General features: G+C 40.8%; 1 protein-coding gene across 1 annotated transcript in view; it reads left to right on the top strand.

Annotated features, from left to right (window-relative positions):
- The window catches only part of DGKK (diacylglycerol kinase kappa), a 97,687-nt gene extending 74,851 nt beyond the window's left edge, over positions 1-22,836 (top strand). The window contains exons 16-25 of the mRNA XM_038588790.1: positions 7,252-7,348; positions 7,623-7,730; positions 8,374-8,487; positions 8,829-8,963; positions 10,124-10,284; positions 10,825-10,966; positions 12,372-12,458; positions 16,452-16,562; positions 17,952-18,075; positions 19,189-22,836. Of these exons, the coding sequence (XP_038444718.1) occupies positions 7,252-7,348; positions 7,623-7,730; positions 8,374-8,487; positions 8,829-8,963; positions 10,124-10,284; positions 10,825-10,966; positions 12,372-12,458; positions 16,452-16,562; positions 17,952-18,075; positions 19,189-19,268 (1,159 nt within the window). The 3' untranslated portion in view covers positions 19,269-22,836. The remainder of the gene's footprint in view (positions 1-7,251; positions 7,349-7,622; positions 7,731-8,373; positions 8,488-8,828; positions 8,964-10,123; positions 10,285-10,824; positions 10,967-12,371; positions 12,459-16,451; positions 16,563-17,951; positions 18,076-19,188) is intronic.
- Positions 22,837-27,120: the final 4,284 nt, after the last annotated feature.

Here is a 27,120-nt window from a genome sequence, read left to right as displayed (position 1 = left end):
GAGGCCCCGGGAGCGCGATTCCAGCGGTGCATGCCCCGGAGCCATGGGTGCTGGGGGATACAGCCCAAAATCCGGCACACCCCCCGGGAAAGGCAGAGGCCAGGAGAAGACAGGACAGCAAGGATGCTCCTGCCGCAGGGCACCTCCAGGCTGTGCAGATTGGCGACCCCTGCCCACAGACCATCCAGGCCCCTGCAGACTGGGAGCTGCAGTAGTTACTGCAGGAGCTGACTCCAGAGGTGGAGAGCTTGCCACCACCACTGTTGTTCCTCCTCCTGGTGTCACCTTGAACCTGGGACTGAGCAGGGGCCTCACAGAATAAACAGGTCACACTGAGCCGTGCACCGAGCAGGGGGCTGGGCAGCTCCCCCAGGTGCACACACCTGAGAATCAGCACAGAAGGACCCTCCCCCAGAAGACCAGCTAGAAAGACAGCGGAAAAGCAAGTTATTGACCAAGCAGCGCTGGAAAGTTCCAGGGGAAGTCGAGGGATTTACAGTATATAGAATCAGAGGATATTCCCCCTTGTTTTTTGTTTTCTGTTTGCCCCCCCCCTTTTTTTTCTCTCTCTTTTTTTCTCCTTTTCCAGTACAACTTATTTTGGCCACTCTGCACTGAGCAAAATGACTAGAAGGAAAAACTCACCACAATAAAAGAATCAGAAACACTACTCTCTCCCAGTGTTACAAAATTTGGATTACAATTCAATGTCAGAAATCCCATTCAGAAGCACAATTAAAAGCTACTGGTGGCTTTAGAAAAAAGCATAAAGGACTCAAGAGACTTCGTGACTGCATAATTTATATCTACTCAGGCCGAAATTAAAAATCAATTAAATGAGATGCAATCCAAACTGGAGGTCCTAATGATGAGGGTTAAGAGGCAGAAGAATGAGTGAGTGACATAAGACAAGTTGATGTCAAGGAAGGAAGCTGAAAAAGGGGAAAAACAATTAAAAGATCATGAGGAAAAGGGAAATAAATGACAGCCTCAGAAGGAAAAAATCTACATTTAATTGGGGTTCCAGAGGGCACCTAAAGGGACAGAGGTCCAGAAAGTGTATTTGAACAAATCATAGCTGAGAACTTCCATGATTTGTGGAGAGAAACAGGCATTCCGATCCAGAAGATAGAGAAATCCCCCACTAAAATCAATAAAAACTGTTTAACACCTTGACATTTAATCGTGAAACTTGCAAATTTCAAAGATAAAGAGAAGATCCTTAAAGCAGCAAGAGACAAGAATTTCCTAACTTGTATGAGGAGAAATATTAGATAAGGAGGAAACCTCTCCACAGAGACGTGGCAGGCAGGAAAGGGATGGCAAGATATATTCAAGGTAATTAAATGAGAAGAACATGCAGCGAAGAATAATTTATCCAGCAAGGCTCTCATTCAGAATAGCAGGGGAGATAAAGAGCTTCCAAGATAGGTAGAAACTAAAAGAATATGTGATCACCAAACCAGCTCTGCAAGAAATTTTAAGGGGGACTCCGTAAAAGAAGGAGGAAGTCCAAGGAAACAATCCATAAAAACAGGGACTGAATGGATATTATGAGGAAACTAACTTCATATCTTTCAATAGTAACTCTGAACATGAATGGGCTTAATGATCCCATCAAAAGACGCAGGGTTTCAGACTGGATAAAAAAGCAAGACCCATCTATTTGCTGTCTACAAGAGACTCATTTTAGACATAAGGATACCTACAGCCTGAAAATGAAAGATTGGAGAACCATTTACCATTCAAATGGTCCTCAAAAGAAAGCAGGGGTAGCCACCCTTATATCAGATAAATTAAAGTTTATCCCAAAGACTGTAGTAAGATGAAGAGGGACACTATATCATACTGAAAGGATCTATCCAACAAGAGGACATAACAATCATGAATATTTATGCCCTGAATGTGGGAGCTGCCAAGTATATCAATCAATTAATAACCAAAGTAAAGACATACTTAGATAATAATACACTTATACTTGGTGACTTGAATACAGTGCTTTCTATAATCTACAGATCTTCTAAGCACAACATCTCCAAAGAAATAAGAGATTTAAATGATACACTGGACCAGATGGATTTCACAGATATCTACAGAACTTTACATCCAAACTCAACTGAATACACATTCTTCTCAAGTGCACATGGAACTTTCTCCAGAATGGACCACATATTGGGTCACAAATCGGGTCTGAACCGATACCAAAAGATTGGGATTGTCCCCTGCATATGTTCAGACCATAATGCTTTGAAACTAGAACTCAATCACAAGAAGAAATTTGGAAGGATTTCAAACACGTGGAGATTAAGGACCATTCTGCTGGAAGAAGAAAGTGTCAACCAGGAAGTTAGAGAAGAATTAAAAAGATTCATGGAAACTAATGAGAATGAAGATACAACCGTTCGACATCTTTGGAATACAGCAAAAGCAGTCCTGAGGTTGAAATACATCGCAATACAAGCATCCATTGAAAAACTGGAAAGAACTCAAATACAAAAGCTAACCTTACACCCAAAGGAGCTGGAGAAGAAGCAGCAAATAGATCCTACACCCAGCAGAAGAAGAGAATTAATAAAGATTCGAGCAGAACTCAATGAAATAGAGACCAGAAGAACTGTGGGACAGATTAACAAAACAAGGAGTTGGTTCTTTAAAAGAATTAATAAGATAGATAAACCACTAGCCAGCCTTATTAAAAAGAAGAGAGAGAAGACTCAAATTAATAAATCATGAATGAGAAAGGACAGATCACCACCAACACCAAGGAAATACAAACGATTTTTTAAACTTATTATGAGCATTATTGCCAATAAATTAGGCAATCTAGAAGATATGGACGCATTTCTGGATAACCACAAACTACCAAAACTGGAACCGGAAGAAATAGAAAACCTGAACAGGCCACTAACCAGGAAGGAAATTGAAGCAGTCATCAAAATCTCCCAAGACACAAAAGTCCAGGGTCAGATGGCTTCCCAGGGGAATTCTATCAAAATTTTAAAGAAAAAAAACCATACTTATTTTACTAAAGCTGTTCGGAAAGATAGAAAGAGATGGGGTAATTCCAAACTCATTCTATGAGGCCAGCATCACCTTAATTCCAAAACCAGACAAAGACCCCACCAAAAAGGAAAATTATAGACCAATATCCCTGATGAACACAGATGTAAAAATTCTCAACAAGATAGGATCAACAAGATAGCCAATAGGATCCAACAGTACATTAAGAAGATTATTCACCATGACCAAGTGGGATTTATCCCTGGATGTAAGGCTGGTTCAACACTCATAAAGCAATCAATGGGAGAGATCATATCACCAAGAGAAAAAACAAGAACCATATGATCCTCTCAATAGATGCAGAGAAAGCATTTGACCAAATACTGCATCCATTCCTGACCAAAACTTTTCAGAGTGTAGGGATAGAAGGAATATTCCTCAGCATCTTAAAAGCCATCTATGAAAAGCCCACAGCAAATATCATTCTCAATGGGGAAACACTGAGACCCTTCCCCTAAGATCAGGAACAAGACAGGGATGTCCACTCTCACCACTGCTATTCAACATAGTACTGGAAGTCCTAGCCTCAGCAATCAAGCAACAAAAAGAAATAAAAGGCATTCAAATTTCAAAGAAGTCAAACTCTCCCTCTCTGCAGATGATAAGATACTCTACATAGAAAACCCAAAAGACTCCACCCCAAGAATGCTAGAACTCATACATCAATTTGGCAGTGTGGCAGGATACAAAATCAATGCCCAGAAATCACTGGCATTTCTATACACTAACAATGAGACTGAAGAAAGAGAAATTAAGGAGTCAATCCCATTTACAATTGCACCCAAAAGCATAAGATACCTAGGAATAAACCTAACCAAAGAGGTAAAGGATCTATACCCTAAAAACTATAGAACACTTCTGAAAGAAATTGAGGAAGACACAAAGAGATGGAAAAATATTCCATGCTCATGGATTGGAAGAATTAATATTGTGAAAATGTCTGTGTTACCCAGGGCAATTTACAGGTTTAATGCAATCCCTATCAAAATACCACGGACTTTTTTCAGAGAGTTGGAACAAATCATCTTAAGATTTGTGTGGAATCAGAAAAGACCCCGAATAGCCAGGGGAATTTTAACATTTTTTAAAATTTTTTTATTTATTTATGATAGTCACAGAGAGAGAGAGAGAGAGAGAGAGACAGAGACACAGGCAGAGGGAGATGCAGGCTCCATGCACCGGGAGCCCTACGTGGGACTCGATACCGGGTCTCCAGGACCACGCCCTGGTCCAAAGGCAGGCACTAAACCGCTGCGCCACCCAGGGATCCCCTAGCCAGGCGAATTTTAAAAAAGAAAACCATATCTGGGGGCATCACAATGTCAGATTTCAGGTTGTACTACAAAGCTGTGGTCATCAAGACAGTGTGGTACTGGTACTAAAACAGACACATAGATCAATGGAACAGAATAGAGAACCCAAAAGTGGACCCTCATCTTTATGGTCAACTAATATTCGACAAAGCAGGAAAGACTATCCACTGGAAAAAGGGCAGTCTCTTCACTAAATGCTTTTGGGAAAATTGGACAGCCACATGCAGAAGAATGACACTAGACCATTCTTTTACACCATACACAAAGATAAACTCAAAATGGATGAAAGATCTAAATGTGAGACAAGATTCCATCAAAATCCTAGAGGAGAACACAGGCAACACCCTTTTTGAACTTGGCCACAGCAACTTCTTGTGAGATACATCCATCAAGGCAAGAGAAACAAAAGCAAAAATGAATTATTTGGACTAGATCAGGATAAGAAGCTTCTGCACAGCCAAAGAAACAGTCAACAAAACTAAAAGACAACCTACAGAATGGGAGAAGATATTTGCAAATGACCTATCAGATAAAGTATCTGATACTTTAGTTCTTACTATCCAAGGTCTATAAAGAACTTATTAAACTCAACAGCAAAGAAACAAACAATCCAATCATGAAATGGGCAAAAGACATGAACAGAAATTTCACAGAGGAAGACATAGTCATGGCCAAAAAGCAGATGAGAAAATGTTCCGCATCACTGGCCATCAGGGAAATCCAAATCAAAACCACAATGAGATACCACCTCACACCAGTGAGAATGGTGAACATTAACAAGACAGGAAAGAACAGATGTTGGAGAGGATGTGGAGACAGGGGAACCCTCTTGTACTGTTGGTGGGAATGTGAACTGGTGCAGCCACTCTGGAAAACTGTGTGGAGATTCCTCACAGTGTTAAAAATAGATCTGCCCCACTACCCAGCATTTGCACTGCTGGGAATTTACCTCAAAGATACAGATGCAGTGAAACACCAGGACACCTGCACCCAATGTTTCTAGCAGCAATGTCCACAATAGCCAAACTGTGGAAGGAGCCTCGGTGTCCATTGAAAGATGAATGGATAAAGAAAATGTTGTCTATGTATACAATGGAATATTACTCAGCCATTAGAAAGGACAAATACCCACCATTTGCTTCAACGCGGAGGGACCTGGAGGATATTATGCTGAGTGAAATAAGTCAATCAAAAAAGGACAAACATTTTATGGTCTCATTCATTTGGGGAATATAAAAATTAGTGAAAGGGAATAAAGGAAAAGGAGAGAAAATGTGTGAAAGTATCAGTGAGGGTGACAAAACTTTTGAGACACCTAACTCTGGGAAGTGAACAAGGGGTAGTGGAAGGGGAGGTGGGCAGGGGGTTGGGGTGACTGGGTGATGGGCCCTGAGAGGGGCATTTGGTGGGATGAGCACTGGGTGTTATGCAATATGTTGGCAATTTGAACTCCAATAAACACTTTTTTTAAAAAAGTGTTATGAATTGATCAGCCTGGATGTACTTATAGGATAATAGTTAATAAAAGTATTCATTTTTGTCTGTAAAAAAGGGTTACTATCCGAATTATATAAAGAATTTATGCAGCTCAACACCAGAAAAATAAATAATCTAATTTAAATGGTCAGAAGATGTGAAGAGACATTTATTCAAAGAAGACATACAGATGGCCAACAGATACATGAAAAGATGTTCAATATCATTAATCATCAGGGAAATGTAAATCAAAATGTCAATGAGCTACTGCCTCACACTTAGGAGAATAGCTACAATCAAAAACCCAAGAAACAAGTGTTGGCAAGGATATGAAGAAAGGGGAACCCTCTTTTACTGTTAGGAAAGCAAATTGATGCAACCACTGTGAAAAACAATATGGAGTTTCCTCAAAAAATTAAAAATAGAATCACCATATAATCTAGCAATTTCATTCTGCCTATTTACTCAAAGAAAATGAGAACACTAATTTGAAAAGATATGTGTACCCCTATGTTTAATGCAGCATTATTTATAATAGCCAAGATATGGAAGCAACCCAAGTGTCCATCTATAGATGAATGGATAATGGTATTCCATATATACAATGACATATTACTCAGCCATGAAAGATAATGAAATCTTGCCTTTGCAACAACATGGTTGGATCCAGAGATTATAATACTAATCTTATATATAAGATTATAATACTAAGCCAATCGGGGAAAGGCAAATACCATATGATTTCGCTCATATGTGGAATTTAAGAAACAAAACAAATGAACAAAGAAAAAATAGACAAACCAAAAAACAGACTCTTAAGTATAGAGAACAAATTAATGGTTACCAGAGGGGAGGTGGTTGAGTGATGGATATAATAGGTGATAGGGATTAAAGAGTACACTTGAAAAAAAAAGAAAAAAAAAGAAAAAAAAGAGTACACCTGTCACAATGAGCACTGAGTAATGTATAGAATTGTTAAATCTCTATATTGTATACCTGAAACTAATATAACACTGCATGTTAACTATACTAGAATTTTTTTTTGAAGTTCGACTTGCCAACATATAGTATAACACCCAGTGCTCATCCCATCAAGTGCCTTCCTTAGTGCCCATCACCCAGTTACCCCATCCTCCATCTCCCCTTCCACTACCCTTTGTTCATTTTCCAGGGTTAGGAGTCTCATGTTTTGTCACACACACCCCTAATTTTTCCCACTCATTTTCCTTCCTTTCTCTTATAATCCCTTTCACTATTTCTTATACTGGAATTTTAAAAAACCCTTTTTTAAAAAGGAAGGCACTTGAGGTATAAAATGGTGTCTCCTCTTGCTTTTCTTCATTCATTTATCTTTGTATTATTCACCCTCTGACTACCTTTCTCTACTCTTATCTCCCTATAGTAGCCGCCTTAAGAACAAGATGTGGTATGGCCTTCTTGGAAGCAAGGAACTTTTCCAGCGCTCTTATAGGAAACTGGAAGAACGAGTACACCTGGAGGTGAGTGGAAAAGGGGGCAATACTTCCTGGGTGTGGAGAAAGAAAATCTCATTACTTTGGGAATCAACTTTCAGCATATCTTTGGTTCTTCCCAAGCTTTAACTCTGATTCTCCCTCACCACTTATGGGAGAAAGGCATAAAGATAGATTTTCATTTTATGGATAAGAAAACGGTAGCATGAAGAGAAGACAGAGTCCTTTCCCCATCTCTGTAAGTGTCCCTTCACATTGGTATCTGAAGGGCTAACCAATGAGAACTACTCTTTTCTTTCAGTGTGATGGAGAAGCCATCTCCTTGCCAAACCTTCAAGGCATTGTAGTGCTCAACATTACCAGCTATGCTGGAGGTGTCAACTTTTGGGGAAGTAATACAGCAACCACAGTGAGTATGGAACAAGGAACAGGGAAGGAAAAAGGCTTGACCCCTCAAGGTCTCTCTGAAAGGGTAGCTGGACTGAATGGTGTAGGAAGTAGACAACGGGGGAATAGGAGAAAGACTGAGAACCTTTATTAGCTCAGCTATGTGATCAGAGTCTTTTAGGGAAATTGCCATTCCAGAGCACAAGAATCAACCAAAGGCCTTAATATCAGATCAAATCTTAGGTGCTGCCTGGACTTTGAATTTTCTACTTGTCAGACCTGAAAAATCCTTAAAAGGTTTTTCATTTCTCCAAGGAGCTCTGTCAATAAAACCTTCTGGGAAATTGGCCATCACCTCTTTCCTCTGAGCTCACCCAAGAAGGTCATGAGGCCAATGGGACTGGCCTTGGGAATTTATGATGCTAGATTGGACAGGAAGGAACCAGCTAACAGTTGAGATCTCAAAAGGGGCAGAGAATTGTGATCTCAGTGCCCTTTTCCCAGAGTGGCTTCCTTATTTCATCTTTTCCCTTTTAATATGTAGTTTTTCCACTCTTCATGAACTAGAAAAATTTTCACCAGGAGCCTTCAAAGCATAAGTTATTGTGATAGACAGGGAATGGTTTCTCAAGGGTGGGATATGTGACACAGTTTTTCCTCCTCAGGAATATGAGGCTCCTGCAATAGATGATGGGAAGCTGGAGGTAGTGGCTATCTTTGGTTCTGCACAAATGGCAATGTCCCGTATCATTAACCTGCATCATCATCGTATTGCCCAGGTAGGCAAGGGTCAGATGGGCACCAGTAAAGGCTGGGCTTTGTGGCTACAACCCAGAATGTGGAGTAGTCCCACAAATTAACTAGATGTAAGAGTGCCACGGTAGAGGGAGGCTATCTGGTGGGTGGTAAGGTGCTGGCTAAGGTTGGAGACAGAGGTAGTGGGGACCAAAAGGAGCAAAAAGCCTATAGGAAACAAGTGTTGTCTACTGAGATAATCTGATTCACATCTCTGCCAGTCCTGCTTCAGATACACATTAAGGCCATTATTGTGGGATTATCAGATTGATCTGTAGTAGTTGCCTCACTTTTCTCCCCCACTCTCCCTCCTCTTGTCTGGTAGTGCCGTGAGGTGATGATAACCATTGATGGTGAAGAAGGTATTCCAGTGCAGGTGGATGGGGAGGCCTGGGTTCAGAGGCCCGGCCTTATCAAGATTAGATATAAGAATGCTGCCCAAATGTTGACAAGAGATCGGGTAAGAAAGGAAAGTCTCACCTTCCTCCTACATTGTCTCATCTACAGCTGTCATTTGAGTATTGAATACGTCCAGTCAAGCAGAATTACTCAAAGGGAGGTCTGCATGCCAGTTATATCAGAGTCACCTTGGATGCTTATTAGAAATGCATATCCCTGGGCCTCACACCAGACTCAGTGAATCAGAATGGGGATGGGTAGTTCCTGGGTATTGCATTTGTAAATACGTTCTCTGAGACATTCTGCTATATACTAACATCTGCAAACCACTGTCCAATAGAGTGAGACAAGGAGCTTTCTCCTTTGATTTTAGACAAAGTTGTTCTGCTCCTCCCACTGAACAGAGAGCTAAAGGCCTCAAGTAGCTATGGAGAAATCTCCTTTAACAAGAGATTCTTCATTGAATATGGTCTTTAAGTGCCTCTAAAGTTTAAAATGCTGCATTTACAAATGTCACCCACTTCAGTTAAATCATCTAAAGGTAGAAAGAAGCCATTATTGATCAGATGTTCAGTGCCTGGAGGCTTTCTGACCTGTGAACAGACTGACCTGTGAATAGTCCATAGAAAGAGCAATAGTGAGGGATGGGAAGTCTAGTTTACAAACTGCCTATTTTGTGCTGGGCACATGTACTCTCTCAAGTAGGTCCTCCCAACAATCCTATGAGATAGATACTCTCATTCCTGATTTACAGGTGAGGGAAATGAAAACCAGAGAGGTTAAATAATGTGTGCTAGAGATCACGCAACCAGTAAATGACAGAAGCACAATTCAAAATTAAACTAGTTATATCTGGCCCTATAATCCATCACATTTGGCTTAGATTTGGCAAAGAAAGGAGTATGGAAGGTACTTCATTGTCTTATGATTATGATGCCCTCATATAGGAGCTTCTGGAAGGTGAACATCTATCTGACTGAAGCATGTGATCCCAAGATGCAGCACAGTAACAACAACAATTAACAGTGCCTAGTAGGAAAGGGATAGTGAATAAAATAAAGGATAGATGTGGAGGTGTGTAGATGAGTATATAGAAGAGTGGATGGGATTCTCTTTCTTGTTTACCCTCTATACCCACAAATATCAGACTTATAAACAAATCTGTCACGTACCTTCTTAGCTATAGTGATCATCAGGATCTGCCACTATCTTCATTTTCAGGACTTTGAGAACTCAATGAAAATGTGGGAGTGCAAGCATAGTGAAATTCAAGCTGCCTCTCAACCCCAGCTGGACTCCCAGGAATTTCAGGATAGCCTCTCTGATGAGGAGTATGCCCAGATGAAGCACTTAGCTCAACTTGCAGAAAACCTCATTAGCAGGTAAGTGGACTGGCCCAGATACAGGGCTGGAAATCCGAAGAACAGATAGGGAGAAGGAACTAACTTGTGTCTATTGGCTGCTAGAGAGCGTGGCCTCAGAAAGGAGTCTTTTCCAGAACTCTGAAGATTGACGGGGACCCTGACAATCCAGGCAGGAAATAGTCTTTGTGCTCAGCAATAAGCCAGTTTGAACCTCTTCCTTTTTAGCCTCAGAGATGAACTTTGATCTCCTGCCCCAGACCCAATAGGACTATTTTTCCTTGCCCTTAAATATCAAAAGGGCCTCCGAGTTCTCAAAGTCAGCTTCCCTTCTCTAGCCTGGCCTCCCACTCTCCCAAAGCACCCAGTATCTAAATCAGCAGAGATAAGGATGGGTAAAGACAAATACCTAGAGAAAAGCAGAAACATTTTCTGGCATAGTTGGGCCAGAACTACCCAGGGTTCTCATTTCTACTTTCATCTCAACTCTCACCAGCACCGCAGGCCAGAAGTTTTATTTATAATTTCCAGACCCATTTATCTGTTCTTGTTTTATTACAGACTTACTGACCTGAGCAAGGTCCACCAGCATGTGTCTGTTCTCATGGATTCTGTGAATGCCAGTGCTAACATCCTGAATGATATGTTTTACAGCCAAGACAGTGGCAGTGAGGCAGGTGCAGCTTCCTGCATTCCCCAAGAGGTAAGAAAGGAAAGGGAAAATGAAGAGAAGGAGTCAAACCAAAAAGGAAAGGGGAAGAAAGTGAAGAAAAGTGAGCCAGAGGCTGGGTGGATAAACTGGACAAATGATATGACAGGAAACTGATCAATAAAGTAGAAGGGAAAGCAAGTATACCTTGACTTGTTACAGGTTTAGAGTGGTTACTGGGGAAATCCCATGGCAGATTTCATCAGTGTGAGAGCTAGCCCTCTTCCTGGTAGCTACACTGGCCTCAGGAGAAATAGCCAATGGATGGAGAGAAACTTGGCATTGGCACATTCTCATCCCATGTGGATCCCTATATAACCTATTAATGTGACACTTGCCATTGAAACCTGAGCTCTAGGCTGCCTTGGTTTCCCTCCTAAGGGAAAAGTCCAGATGAGGATATTTGATGTGCCATCCCATGACTTTACCCACTGCCAGAAGATTGAAGTCATTCTTTTTAAAAAGTAACTGTAGTGCTAAGTAAACAATACAAAATACAAAAGGGCCACATATAGGATCAGGGCCTCCTAAAAAGTAGTTTGCTTATTTATTTTCAACCAGACTTAGTTGGTGGAGGCCTGAAGCTCAATCAGCTATTAGAAATGACAAATACCCACCATTTGCTTCAACGTGGATGGAACTGGAGGGTATTATGCTGAGTGAAGTAAGTCAGTCGGAGAAGGACAAACATTATATGTTCTCATTCATTTGGGGAATATAAATAATAGTGAAAGGGAATATAAGGGAAGGGAGAAGAAATGTGTGGGAAATATCAGAAAGGGAGACAGAACGTAAAGACTGCTAACTCTGGGAAACGAACTAGGGGTGGTAGAAGGGGAGGAGGGCGGGGGGTGGGAGTGAATGGGTGACGGGCACTGGGGGTTATTCTGTATGTTAGTAAATTGAACACCAATAAAAAATAAATTAAAAAAAATAAATTAAAAAAAAATAAATAAAATGTAATATAATATGAAAAAAAAAAAAAACCCTGGAGTTTTAAAAAGAGATGGTTGGGCCTAACCCCACCTACAATGGGAAAGGTGGTTTTAGTGTAGCAGCAACAAGTAGACTCAGATTTACTCTCTGGTTTACATATTTCCTATTTCACTATATCCACACCAGTCAATCAATGGTACCAAATGCCAAGGTGTGCCAACCACTTCACAGGACACACCAATACAACTATACCAGTAGTTGACAGCTCTGGTTCTGTCAGTTCTGACTGGTTGATGTCCTGCTGTAATATTTGTGCTATATTTTGAATATTACTTTTTCACCTATAGCCATATCCTACTAGCCTGCTCCTACCTTCCTACAGAGAAGACAGCTGCATGCTTACTAACCAACAACTCCTCTGTCTTTGTCCTTTCCCTTCCTTCCTTCTCCTTTCTTCTCTCAGACTCTAAGCAGAAATGATGCAGTAGATGTTACATTTAGTCTTAAAGGGCTCTACGATGACACTAAAGCTTTCCTGGATGAAAACTTGGTGAGTGGAGGGGGTTGAATGAGGGAGGGCAAAATATTCCATTTGAAGATGGTCATGGTCAATGCTTGGTTCTAGGGTGTTGGAAGACATGTAGGAGCATTTTGGCCAGGTGCTTACCTGGCAGTGCCTGCTGTGTCATCCTCACCCAGAGTTGTCATTGATTGTATCAATTCACAGGTTATGCTAATTCATAGTGAGTATGATATCCTTGAAGAAAATCTCTCCCCTCTCCTTTGGCAAATGTCTCCTGGATCCAGACCAGCCCAATCAAAAGTAAGGTCTTCTCATCATACCTAACACAGGTTCAATAGAAAGGGGTGAGCTCTTTTGAGCCACTCCATTTCTCTCAAGTTTCCATATACCTCTGTCACCACGTGGGAAGACAGTAATAGGAAGCTCTGGGTTTAAATTCCCAATCTGCCACAGACTAACTGTATTCATTTCCTAAGGCTGCTGTATCAAAGTACTGAAACCTGGGTAACTTAAACAATAGAAATTTATTATCTCACAGTTTTGGAGGCCAGAATCCTGAAATCAATGTGTCAGCAGGGCTATATTCCCTCTGAAACCTGTAGGCAAATCCTTCCTTGCCCTTTCCTAGCTTCTGGTGACTTTCTGGCAATCTTTGGTGTTCCTTGGCTTGTAGATGCATTACTCCAATCCTCCATCTTCACATGGTATTCCTCCTATGTTTCTCATCTTCACATGACCATTGACCATTGTCTTATAAGGATACTGGATCAGTGGCCTACCCTACTCCAGTATGACCTCATCTGTAATGATGCCATTTCCAAATAAGGTCATATTCTGAAGTACTGAGGGCTAGGATTTCAACACATCTTTCTTGGGGGTACACAATTGAATCCATGACACTAGCTGTGTAAAGTAACCTCACATATCTGGGTCTCAGTTTCCCTATCTATAAAATAGTAATTGTAGTCTCTACCTCTCCAGGTTGTTGTGAGAATTAAATTAACTATTATATATTAAGTGCATACCTGGCCTGGCACATAGTAGCAGCCTGATAGATGGTAGATTTTATTAGTGTTAGGGAAAATGAACTGAAACTCAGTTTTTTGAACTACAAGAATAGTTTAATGTTTCTCATAATGCAAAGCCCATAGTCATACTGGATGAGTATGCTCTGATGAGTCAACTGATCATGACCACCCCACTTTTGGGTTTGCTGCTAAAGCCCTGAGGCAGGTGCTGTTCTTGCCTCTCATCTAATTAAGGTTTATTTGAAGAGGGGCTTCTGAGTTGATATTGCAAGAAGTGCATCCACTTCCCCTTTTCCGTTTGCACATCTAATTGACACACTGCACAGGTGGCTAAGGCAATCATGACAGGCTGTCCCAGCATCTGAGCCCCAAGCTAGGATCTTTCAGCCTTAAACAACAGCAACAGAAGTACTCTCTATATATAGGCAGAGCTCAATGGCCTTGCCAGTCTGAGCAGCAGGAAACATGGAGCTTGGCCACTCATGGCCAGTCAGGCTTTCTTGAAGCTCATGGCATGAAAATTGGTTTGTGCCAACCAGCAACCTGAACTGAGGATATACCACACTTAACATAGGGTAAGGACCTGATAAGGACCCACACACACATACATCCATCCAAATAAGAATAGGGGGCAGGCAGCAGCTAACTAAGAATAATCATGTATCTCCAGAAAGGCTGTCAGAAGTGACATGGAAATAAAGCTTATTTCATTTTGATGTTGTTATTCTTCCCCTTGAAGGAGGGCAGTAAGCAGCTCAGTGTTGACAGAGGGATGTAGATTTATGATGAAGCAAATCCCATTCCCACTTTCTTTATTTGTCAACCTCAATTATGCTATGGCCAGTGATGTATTAGAACAGGCACCAAGACAGACACCTGGGTGGCTCAGTGGTTGAGCATCTGCCTTTGGCTCAGGTCATGATCCCAGGCTCCTGGGATCAAGTCCCATATTAGGCTCCCCATAGGGAGCCTGCTTCTCCCTCTGCCTATGTCTCTGCCTCTCCCTGTGCCTCTCATGAATAATTAATACATTCTTTTATTTTTTTTTAATAAATCAAAGAGTTAATAGTAGTCCACTTATTTTTTTTAAAGATTTTATTTATTTATTCATGAGAGACACAGAGTGAGAGAGAGAGAGGCAGAGACACAGGCAGAGGGAGAAGCAGGCTCCACGCAGGGAGCCCTACGTGGGACTCGATCCCGGGACTCCAGGATCAGGCCCTGGACTGAAGGCGGCGCTAAACCGCTGAGCCACCCGGGCTGCCCAATACATTCTTTTAAAAAAAGAACAGGAACCAAGAAATAAGGATTGACATCCTCTGAGTCAGTCCACATATTTACCTCAGAGATTTCTGGACAAAGTCTCCAGTAGAGACAGAAGGAGAGGAGGATAGAGCATGAGACTCAAACACACCACCTACAATTTTTCAGAGCCTGTCTCTGGATGCTAAATAGGAAGTCATTAGGAAGCCATTTTATTCTTCTCTCATTATGATTAGAAATAATTTTCCAAGGCCTCAAATCCCTTTTTCTTCTCTGTGGCTTTGGGTTTGACTACCAAATCCATTTTGAGCATTTTTGGTAAGTATACCCCCAATGGACTCCCTGCCCCTTTCTCCCTTGAAGTGATAGCCATTTCTACCTGACACCTGCTATCCCCCATCCTACTGCCATGTGCACACACATGTCCTGTGCATCTGGGCTACTCTGTACTGTCCTAAATCATTGGTTGTAAATCAAAAAATTATTTGTCAGGACTGACTTATTTCTCTCTCACATCCCAACCCTTGTTCCAACCAAATCCCCCACCTATTCACCTGCCATCCATCTGTGACTGTTGGCAAGGCTCCATTTATAGCTGGAGCATCAAGTAGCCCATGCACAGCTAGAAGCTACATAAGTGCCAGATTTAAAGTAAAGTATATGACAGGAAGGAGAGGTGAGGCCAAAATATGTGGGCTGAAAACCATGTCAGGGCTGATGATAGAAACACACATCTATCTGTTCTTTCAGGTCACTAGTTAATGGAACATGAACTAACTCAGCTATGATGCTGATCTAGGACTTGGTTCTTCTGAGTTAGAGATGGCCCCAGAAGAATTCATTTTAACTCTCCCATGGACTGTACAGAGTTCATCCTGTGGGTTCTGGGGGTTATTAGGGAATGCTTAAGCTTTGTTTCTTGAACCTGTGGGACAAGCCATCTGGATCTCATTTATTAATTACAAAGAGTGACTAGCATAGGGGCTAAAGCACAGCCTTGGGGAGGCAGACCCTCTTTGACAGAAAGGAAAAAGTTGAGCCAATCTCTCTCCAGCTTTCTCCTTGCTTCACAAAGGAGCCTTTACATTATGGTAACTGTCTAATAAAGATTCCCCCAGCATCTGGCCACCCCACATATCCTTTCTGGGCAATGTGTTATATAAGGTGGGCTATAGAGTTAAACAGATCTGAGTTTCTGTCTAGGTATGTGATCCTGAGCATCAAACTACTTTGAGTCTCTTTTCTTGCCTATAAAATGAGACTAGTACTTTGTAAAGTATTATAAAGTTATTGGGAAGATAGAATGATATCACATATGCACAATGACTGGCATACAGAATGGACTAGAAATTGGTAGCTGTTATTTAGAGGGACACTTAGATGTCTCCAAGGACTTGAGGATCAGGAGTAAGACCCTTTTTCTGGACCCTAAGCTGTAGGAGCATAACTTAAGTGTTAATTCATACTGGTCAAAAGGCCTCTCTGCTTTGCCAAACTGTGAGCATGCCCAGCTCCACAGAAATCACCACAATATGGTTGTTTCCTGAATCTCCCTATTGAGCAAATAAAGAGCTAGTTACACTTTCCACTGACCCCATGGCCAAAGGAAATACAAGTTGGCACCCTGGGGTCTCATGGCCACTAGCAAGGACTAAGAGTGTGGGAGGGAGCCAGGGTTTATGAAGGGTGTTAGGCATTGGACACTCATTCTTTTTCCTGTCTTTACCAGCTGAGAAATCCTGAGGATGAGGCCACACTGCAAACTGCCCTGGAAACCATGAATAAGGAGTTTGAAAAGCTATCCAAGATCAACTGGATGAATTCAATCCTTGTTCCCAAGGTATGTTAACTGGGGATTAGAAAATAAAAGGAAGAGGGCTTCTCTTGATTCCTTCCAGTGTGGGCCGGGACATAGGGACTGATGTAGCAGGTGTCCACTAGTGGCTTTCAGCTTCAGCTTAAATGAGCCCTCTCCTCATCATAAGCAGACAGGACATGACAGAAAGCATATTGAAAAACTGGATGATCATGGAAAAATAACCGAAAAGAAGAGCTACTCTGTGGCAAGAGATGACTGGGAAAGAATAAGCAAGATTGGTTTTTTCTATGCTGTTCTCTGATCACAATTCCCACTCCCTGCCCAATATCTGCTACTAGGAACTGGATTTTACCTGGCACATACCATTATGACCAATACAAGTTGTTTGCAGCTAACATCTGTTTTAAATAGTTGGTGTCTGGGCCATATGGGTGGTTAAAACATCTCTCTCTGCTGCTTCCTGTCCCTCCCACTCTGGGAAGATAGCAGGCTCAATGCCTTCCCTTAGCAGGTATGTGGCTTAAAAGAAAGTCATGGCAGCAGTGGCTACAATATAGCTGTGGGGATGCTGTCATTTTTGGACATCAGATCAGGAAGAGGAGGAGGATAGGTTTATACTCTTTCTCTAATGGAGGGGATTGGAGGTATAAATATCTTGAAGAAATTAAAATCCCAAAGTTGCCTGGAATGTGTTTGGCAGGACTTTCTGGCAACAAAGTTAACCTGGGAATTATGTTTTACTAAAATCAGTGGTAAAATAAGCACACTTTAGCAGGAATAAGAGGGTTGGGAGGTTGGAAGACTAAGCTGGATTTAAAGAGCCTGCATGATCTGGACAGCAAAGAACCCACATTCATAATTAAAACCTATGTGTGGAGAACCCCCTTTGCATTCCAGACAGGGAAGAAGGTGGCTTGGGAGCAGCTTCTTCCTTATATTGAAGGTATTTGTCCAAGGAAGTGTATTGCAGCTCATCAAACCATATGTCTGAAAGAAGAGATGCTTTTTTTCTAATTCATGCAGAGGTGCCATATGAGTTAGCAGTGTAATCCTAGCAGTCTTACACTTCCAATCCCTAGCCATATGACCTCAGGAAAAATACTTTACCTCTCCAAGCCATCACTTCCTCATTTCTAAAATAGGAGTGATAACAGCCACCTTACAAGGTTGTTTGGGGGTTTATATAAGAATATTTATTAAAGTATTTAGCAAGGAATGTGGCACAGAGTAGGATCTTAGTAAAGATCATTTACCTTCCTAGGGCATGGGAATAATCTCCCACACTTGGATAGATAGCAAATATACCTACTTTCTGCTGCCATCCTTGTTCACCAACTTGCCAAGCCTCCAGGAATTGTTTCTGAATGTTAGGCAACTGATTTTGACCTTCCTTTTGCTGTGGTTTCCCAGGAAAAATCTTCAGACACTGACAGTAGAAGCATCAGATTGAAAGTTAAGTTCCCCAAATTGGGGAAGACGAAGCTAGAAGAGGAAGATAAGCCTAAATCAGGCCAAAGAGTCCAGGGTTTTATTGGTAAGTGGCCCCCCACCCACAGGAATAGGAGTCATGAAGACTCCCCCAGCAACCCAGGTACCTCCCAGGGACCTAGAGCTCCCATTAGAAATGTTCACAGATATTGTGGTGATGGAGGAGGAGATGGCTTGGGACCCAACCTTAGACAATGCCAAGCAGCCTCTTAGACAAACTGTGAGTTAAAAAGTGATATGGACAGTGGGAAGAACCTGAGAAGGAACCACACTGTGTGGTCTCTGTGATATGGATAGCTGAAGAGAAAAATGAAAACAGGGAGTCACTTTTCTGCTTGGCCCATTCATGTCCTTGGTTGATAAAAGTATGGCAAAATAGGCATACTTAGATCACTCTCACAGTCAAATACAGCTACAAACTTTTGGTTGTGCTCCAGAGAACAGTATTGTTTGAGATGGGTTGGGTTATCAGTGCTGGGCAGCTACAGGGTAAAGAATAGCTTCTATGACCTATCTGAACACTTTTATTCCTTATCTGTAAATCCCTGGAAATGTAAGTTTTCTATGTTTCATTATTTGAATCCATTATTTGAATCCCTTCTTTGGAGTTGGACTTAAGCATTATTGATGTTAGTGGGGCTCAAAAAAAGTTCTCCTAGAGTAGTCAGTTATGCCAATTCTGATGTCAGTGGTCTATCCTAAATTTGGGACCTAGATAACATGGAAGCTTGAGAGATATACCAATAATTGACATGGGGGGAAAAGGGCTGGAGGGTGGCTGTTTGTTTCAGAGGAAGTGAGAATTTGCACAGATGCCAAGAGAGAATTTCTTGGATCAAGCTGTTTTCTTAAGTTTGGTTCAACTGGTTTGATTTCCTAAGAGTCTTCCAGTTCAGAGACCATGGTGTTTGAAAGTCTTTCTGAAGGCTCTGAAGGGGTCAACACAAGTTCTGTGGAGTGTCAGGTTCTGAGAACTCATCCATTTGTGATAGGCTCACATGGTATCAGCTGGTATTCTTGAGGATTCAGAGGTAGTTGGTATAAAAGGAACAAATTAGTCTGTCTCCTGACAGGCTCTTTGTTGGCTCTCTTTAGGGTCCATACATTTGGGCATCTTCAGTGTGCTAACATTATTTCCATACTTGTTTTTTCTCTAAAGGACGTTTGTGGCATTACAGAAATCGTGAAGATGAAGCAAAAGATGATGATCCTCCAACATCATCGGGATTTCAACTGTAGTCCTTAAAAGCTGGAAGGAGAACTCACAATGTTTAGAATTCCACTGCAAAACTCTGAAAACCTCACTATAGGCTAGACTAAATTATTTCAGAGCAAACATGAACACCACTAAGAAAGATCCTCCAATTCTTTACACTAATATGCTTTTCCTGGACTCAATCAGGTCTCCTTAGAGGTTTACATTTTCTCATTGGCCAAAGATTCTTGTTCCGAGTTGTTTTGTTCAGTTCTCCTTCTCTGTGCAGCTTGAGCAACTACAGTATTTACTTGGGATAAGCTCATTATGAATGGCCTGGGATCTACAGAGGATTCAAGAAAGTTCACCTCTTCGGGGAACTTGGGAACCCTTTTCTCTGATGAGCAGAGAAACTATTGGATGTTAGGGAATGAAAGAAAGAAAGAAATTACTCTCAGGGAGATAAGGAGAGGGGTGGGGACAGCCAGGCTTGGTTGTTTCTACCCCAATCCCTGCCAGTTGCAACTTGTAACTTCAGGAGGTCTCTTCTACTTGGCTTTATTAAGATGAGAACTAGGTCCTGGGGGCTTGTCCATTTGCCCATTATAATAACCATGTGAAATCTTTTCTTGGAGACATGGTGGCTGCTTTCTCTGCAAACCCTTTGTGTTTTTCCATGTGTGCATATACGTCTTTGCACATGTCCAGGTGGTGCTGTGGTGGCTGGATGGGCCCACTGGTTGGAGCTCACCTCTATGGCAACTATACAGGATCCCCTGCTACTGCCTTGACCTTAGCCTGCATGCCGCCATGGAGTGTTTGCCTGTATTCTCGCTGGATTTTTTAACTAAATGTTTTGCCGCTGTGCTGCAGTATAGATTATGTACAGAGACATAAAGATGTGTGTGTGTGTGTGTGTGTGTGTATATATATATATATATTTTCTTTTTAAGAACTGAAAATACAACTCAACCTCTAAGTGACCCTATTATTTATTGTGCTAACCCAGGAATCCCTCCCCACCCTGATCCCATCCCCCACTCCCACACATACATGCCTCTACCAACTGCCCTAGTTCTTGGTGGAGCTTCTGATCTTTTGGTGCATTTTCAGCATCTTAGAAGTGGCTGGGATCTACCTATAGCCCAGCTGATTCTGATGCGCCTCTTCCCCCACCCACCGTAAAATTCTGAGCCAGGCCACGGAAGGGGGAACAAAAACACCAATGCCCTAGAGAAGGGGGCTTAGCTGGCATTCTGCCTTTTTTGCTCTATTTATCCTGGACTCTACATCAGCAACTGCCACAAACTGTGTTGTCCCCTTCTCCAGTAAAGACTATATGGAGCAACCAGGCCTTGAGCTCTGTGACTTAGATGCCTGAGCTAGGGACTGCCTGACAAGTCACAACCTAGGCCTTCCCCACAAGCTCCATCTTGGCCTGAGTCTTCTGGACAGGCTGTTGGGTCAGTCCTCAAATGACCTTTGAATCTCCCATCTTGCTCCTTTCCTTTGAGTACAGAGGGACATCCAGAGTGATCAGAAAGAACATGGGCCTAGAGAAATGGAGGCTAAAAGCCTCTGCTTGTCCCATGGTTCTTTGAAATTTCTCATGAAAACAAACTAGGCCAAAATTGCCCCAAATCCCTATTCACATTTTTTGAATGCCTACCCACAGCCAGGCAAATCTAATCAAATACTAGTGTCCAGAGAGGTTCTCTCTGGTCTGCCTTGTATTCCCACTCCACCCCCTTTAACTCAGACCTTTCATAAGTGTCCCTTCCCCTTTATCAAGAGAAAGCCAGAAAACTGGCCTCTCCCCACTTCTCAGACAAACTTAGCGTGCTCAATTCCTGACTCAGTCCAATGGCTGGTTCATCGAGGTGCACAATCCAGACTCCAAGCACTGGTTCTCAACTCTGGAACTCCACCAGCCTTGCCTACTTAAACCAGCCACCTGTGTTCCACCTCTGCAGGGGTGAGGAGAAAAATACTAACAAGGGGATAGTCCCTACATGTCTGATTGCTGTGCCAAACAAAAAAGTCCTAGCTCTACAACTAGAGAAGAAAGTTAATGGAAAAAGATGAGAGAAAACATTTAAAACTTATTTAAGCATCAGAATATGTTAACTTATTGTATGTATTTGAGTGGGAAATGTGCTGTTGCTGTATTGTTGGCTTTCTCTGCATCACTCTTTCTTCCTAGGAGAAGGTATTAGATCAAATCAGCAAGGTCACCATTGCAGCCCAACTTGGCTCCTCTGTGGTTGACGCATTAACACTTGCACACATAGTGACTAACGGAGTTGGGAACCAAGTTACATATTTTCTCAGAAGAGCTATTTCAAAATGGAAAATTTCCAGATGAGCAAATTTTAGGGAACAGAAGGAAGTCCTGGGAGAGGGTAGCTTTATCTTGGCAGTGCCTAAGCAGGGCTGTGTCTTCTATCTTTATCACTGATGATAGTAAACTGTAATAGGGCTCCATCTCTTGTGCTTACTTTGATATTTGTCTTTGTATATTGTAATGCTACTGTTGCTCTGTGGTACTATCTGGATTCCCTTTCACCCATCCTCTTCTCTCACCCTGAGTCAGAATGATATTGAATGAAACCACTTGGATTTGGGGTTGAAGTCAACTCATGGAGAATTGATAGCTGATGATACCCAGAAGCAGGTGTGGCTTACCAAACCACTCGGTTACCTCCTAAATTGCCTAATTACCAATTGATTCCCCAAAAGGAAGACAGCTTGCTGAGCACTTTAAATGTATTATCTTAGAAACAAAGCAGGAAGTGGTGATCTCTTTCTCAAGGGAGTTGGCTAACCCTCTAGAAGCATAAGCTGCTTTTAGAGCTTCATTGTTAACTGATTTCAGTAATATAGTTGCTCGGGTGGTGGAACCAGACACCAAATATCCATCTTAATTATGTTCAGAGATGCCATTAAGAGCCAAAGTTCTGGGGTTTGGTTGCATCTTTGGTAGTATTTTCTGAGGGTTTGGTTGAGTGGGCAATTCCCAACCAGAAGAATCATGGGGAAAGAGAATACCAATAGATTTGGACTGCCATCAAGTGCTTCTGGTATCAATACTACAGGAGGCCAGCAGCTTTCAATCCCCACTCCCAAAAGGGCCTGTGCTGTGTCTAAAAGGGCAGGGTAAGAATAAGGAAGGCATTTTGAACTTAATAACTTAGGTTATAGGTTGATCAGAAGAATCAGTTAGGGTCAACATCATCTTCCCTTGGGACACAAGTGGAAGAATTTTAGCTTCATAAGGGGTAGAAACTGATACCAAAGCAAACAAACCCACGAACACCATTCCATCCTGTGAAGAACCCTGACTGGCTATATGGTTTATGGAATTGCATTTGTCTGTCTGCTAATCTGTAATCCATGCTGTTTCCTCTTCTGTGTTTTTTGTTTCCTCACAGGTCCCTGCAAATAAACAGTAGGGCCAGGGTCTGGTTGGGGGAGGAAACTAGGGTAGTTAGGGGTAATAGAAAAAAAGCAGAAAGAAAAGGTCTATAAAGTGTGCCTATTCCTCCTCCCCCCCAAAAAAATGGAACACCAGTCCTCAAAATTAATAAAGTTTTGCTTCATAAAATATTTTAATAAATGGATAAATGTAATAAACACCAGTGTCTCATCATTTACCTCAGCATGGGGGGAGTTAAACAAACAGGAATGGAAATGGGAGGTGGGCTTGGGTAGTCATCCAGACTCTAAATAAGTCCCATGCACATAGGGATAGAAGGTTAAGAGGACAGCAGCAGCACAAAGCCAAGAGTCTCCATCGGGATAATCCTAACACTGAAACAGCTACCACAGAAAATTCTAAAATCTAACCACAACTCAAGGCAATCCTGTGGGGAAATATCTACCACTGTAACTGTAATTGTTCTAGAATTCAATTTTATGCAGGATCCAGATTTCAAGTAAATGAATTAGTTACTGGAAAGGTGAAATGAGGTAGAGGAGTACAGCCCAGACTGCTAAATAGATGCATAAGTGCAAAAAGCACCTTGAAAAACGTTTGAAAATAAAATCTGCCCCCCACTAAGACATTTATCATGTAACTCCTCTCCGTTCCAAAACGTTTTGAGGTGGGAAGAAGTTTTGTTCAGATGAAAAAATGGGTTAGGCTCAATTAGGATCAAAATCAGTTCAATTTCTGGCCAAACAGGGACTCTGGGGGTGGGGGCAGTTATTGGTCACATTTCATAGGTAGGTCACTGAGACTGTATTAGACCAGGATTCCACAAAAATGCTAACCCAGAGTGAGAACTCAGATCTTGTAAATCCTTGACTCTCCAATATTAAAATCTGAAAGACAAAAAAGTATTTTTATAAAGATTTTATTTATTTATTCATGAGAGACACACACAGAGAGAGAGGCAGAGACTCAGGCAGAGAGAGAAGCAGGCTTCATGCAGGGAGCCTGACATGGGACTCAATCCCAGGTCTCCAGGATAATGCCCTGGGCCGAAGGTGGTGCTAAACCGCTGAGCCACCTGGGCTGCCCAAAAGAAAAGTTCTGACCTTCAGGACCACATTTCAGTCTACCCACATAAAAATGACATTCTTAGGCTTTATGAAGGAATCAGCCCTGTTGCTGAGGAACTACCACCAGAGTGGGCTCTGTAATTCATATTAAGAAGCTTAGACTAATCCTGTAGGCCAGTGAATTACCATCAGAATACAATTTGTCTTGTTTTTTTATTATACAGTAAAATTGCTTTTTTTGGTGTATGATTCAGTGAATTTTCACACATATAGGCATTCGTGTAACCACTACTACTATCAGGATTCAGAACAGTTTCCACTGCTCCAGTAAATTTCTTGAGTCATTCCTGATTTAAAGACATATTCCTTAACCCTAACTCTAATCTCTGAACTATTTTCCATCCCTACAGTTTAGACCTTTCAAGAATGTCATAGAATATGTAACATTTTGGGATAAGCTTATTAAACTCAGTATAAAGGCTTTCAGATTCTTTCAAGTTGTCATGTGAATCAAGTTTGTTCTTCTTCATTGCTGAATAGTATTTCATTGTATGGATATATTTGTTTATCTATTTACCAAAGAACCTTTAGGTTGTTTCCAGTTTGGGACAATTATGCATAGAGCTGTTATAAACATTAATATTCAGGCTATTGTATTCACTTCTCTAAGATAAATACCCAGGAGTAGGATTGCTGGGTTATATCATAATGCATGTTTCAATTTAATAAGAAACTTGCAAACTATTTTTTAGAGTGTCCCATTTTGCATCCAAACTAGCAACGTTTGAGAGTTTTACTTGCTCTACATCCTCACCAGCTCTTGGAATTTAGTAATTTTACTTTAGCCATTCTACAAGATGTTTAGAGGCACCTCATCATAACATCATAGATGATGTTAAAAATCTTTTTATGTGCTTGTCATACTTAAATCCTCTTTGGTTAAGTGTTCAAATTCTTTTCCCTGTGTTTGTAATTGTGTTTTTCATTTACTTATTGTTGGGTTTTCAGAATTCTTTATATATTCTGCATCCAAGTTTTTTGTCAGATATATAATTTACAAATATCTTTCACCAGTCCGTAGTTTGTCTTCTCATCCTCTCAAGAATATTTTTCAGAGGAAAAATGTTACATTTTTATAGAAAGAATAATTCATTTTTTTCTTCTATGGATTGCACCTTTAGTGTCATATCTAAAAATTCCTCCTCTAACTCAGTAGTTCTCAACCAGGGATAACTTTGCCCCAGGGACACTGGGCAATTGTTTAGGCACATTTTTTGTTGTCATAGCATGAGAGGGGGGTGCTACTGGTATTTAATGGATAAAGGCCAGAGAAATTGCTAAGTTTCCTACACTGCACAGGAAAATTCCCAAAACAAAGAATTATTTATCCGGCCTAAAATGTCAATAGCACTGCTGCTCAGAAAATCCAATTTAACCCCAGGTCATAAAGATTTTATGTTGAATTCTAAAGGTTTTATAGTTTTATATTTTAATTTTAGATATATAACTAACTTTGAGTTAATTTTTGTATAATGCAAGGTTTATTTTTTATAAAAGATTTTATTTATTCATGAGAGACACACACACACACACAGAGGCAGAGACACAGGCAGAGAGAAAAGCAGGCTCCATGCAGGGAGCCCTATGTGGGACTCGATCCTGGGACTCCAGGATCATGCCCTGGACCGAAGGCAGGCACTAAACCACTGAGCCACCCAGGGATCCCCTAATGTAAGGTTTATATGAAGGTTCATTTTTTACTATGTGGATGTCTAATTGTTCTAATGCCATGTATTGAAAAGACTGCCTTTATCACTGAATTGCTTTTACACCTACATCCATAATTGTATGGGTCTATTTCTGGACTCTCTATTCATACATTGTTCTTTCTCTTCTTCATCATAACATACCATATTCATTACTGTAGTTTTATAGTAAGTCTTTAATATGATTCCTTATTTTTTCTCAAAATTATCTTAGCTACTCTAGGTCATTTGCCCATGTAAATTTTACAGTCAGTTTGTCTATATCTACAAGAAGAAAACCTGCTAGGACTCTGACTGGCATTGAGTTAAATTTACAGACCAATTTGAGGAGGGACATCTTTACTAAGTTGACACTTCCATTCCATAAACATGATGCCTATCAATTTATATGATTTCTTTCATCAGTAGTTTGTATTTTCCATCACATAGATTTTATAAATGTTTTAATAGATTTATACTCAAGCATTTCATTTTTAAGAGCTATTATAAATGGCATTTTAAAGCTTTAATTTCCTTGTACATTGCCAGAATATAGAACTGTGATTGATTTTTGTGTGTTGATCTTGTGTTCTGTGATTTTGCTAAACAATATGTTAGTTCTAGGAGGGGTATTTTTTGTAGATTCTTTGAGATTTTCTACAACATAATCATGCCATCTGCAAAAAAAAAGGTCAATTTTATTCCTTTCTTTCTAATCTGTATTCTTTTTACTTATTTTTCTTGTCTCATTACACTGCTTAAAATTTCCAGTATAATGTTGAATAAGACTGGTAAAAGTGAGTATCTGCCTTGTTCCTAATTTTAGGAAGAACATCTTCAGTCTTTCACCATTAAGTACAATACATGTAGATTTTTGGAGATAATCATTATCAGGTTGAGAAAGTTTCCATCTATTCTTAGTTTATTGATCATTTTTATCATGGATGTTAAATTTTTAACACAACACATTTACATCAATGGACAGATTGCTTAAACAGAAAATGAAATAATGGCTTCGAATGACACATGGGGACAAATGGACTTAATAGATATATTAAGAACATTCCAAAAATAAAAAAGAACATTCCATCCTAAAAAAGCAGAATATATTCTTTTCAAGGGTATATAGAACATTATCCAGAACAGATCACATATTAGGGCACAAAACAGGCCTCTACAAATTCAAGAAGATCAAAGTCATACCATGCATCTTTTCTGACCACAATGCTATGAAACTGGAAGTCAACCACAGGAAAACATCTGGAAAGATAACAGATGCATGGGGGTTAAATGACATGATACTAAACGGGGATATCAATGAAAAAATTTAAAATACATGGAAGCAAATAAGACAACACAGTTATCCAAAATCTTTAGGATTCAGCAAAAGTGGTTCGAAGAAGGAAGTGTATAGCAATACAGGCCAACCTCGAAAAGCAAGAAATATCTCAAACAACCTAACCTTACACATAAAGGAGCTAGGCGAAGAACAACAAATATAGCCTAGAGCCACCAGAAGGAAGGAAATGATAAAGATTAGAGCAAAAATAAATGATATAGAAGCTAAAAATAACCCAAAAGAACAAATCAATGAAACCAGATGTGGTTCTTTGAAAAAATTAATAAAACTGATAAACCTCTTGCCAGA

This window comes from Canis lupus, chromosome X, assembly GCF_011100685.1.
Source record: "Canis lupus familiaris isolate Mischka breed German Shepherd chromosome X, alternate assembly UU_Cfam_GSD_1.0, whole genome shotgun sequence".
Classification (NCBI taxonomy): domain Eukaryota; kingdom Metazoa; phylum Chordata; class Mammalia; order Carnivora; family Canidae; genus Canis; species Canis lupus.
Note: the sequence above shows the minus strand (reverse complement) of the source record. Positions and strands in the feature narration are given on the sequence as shown.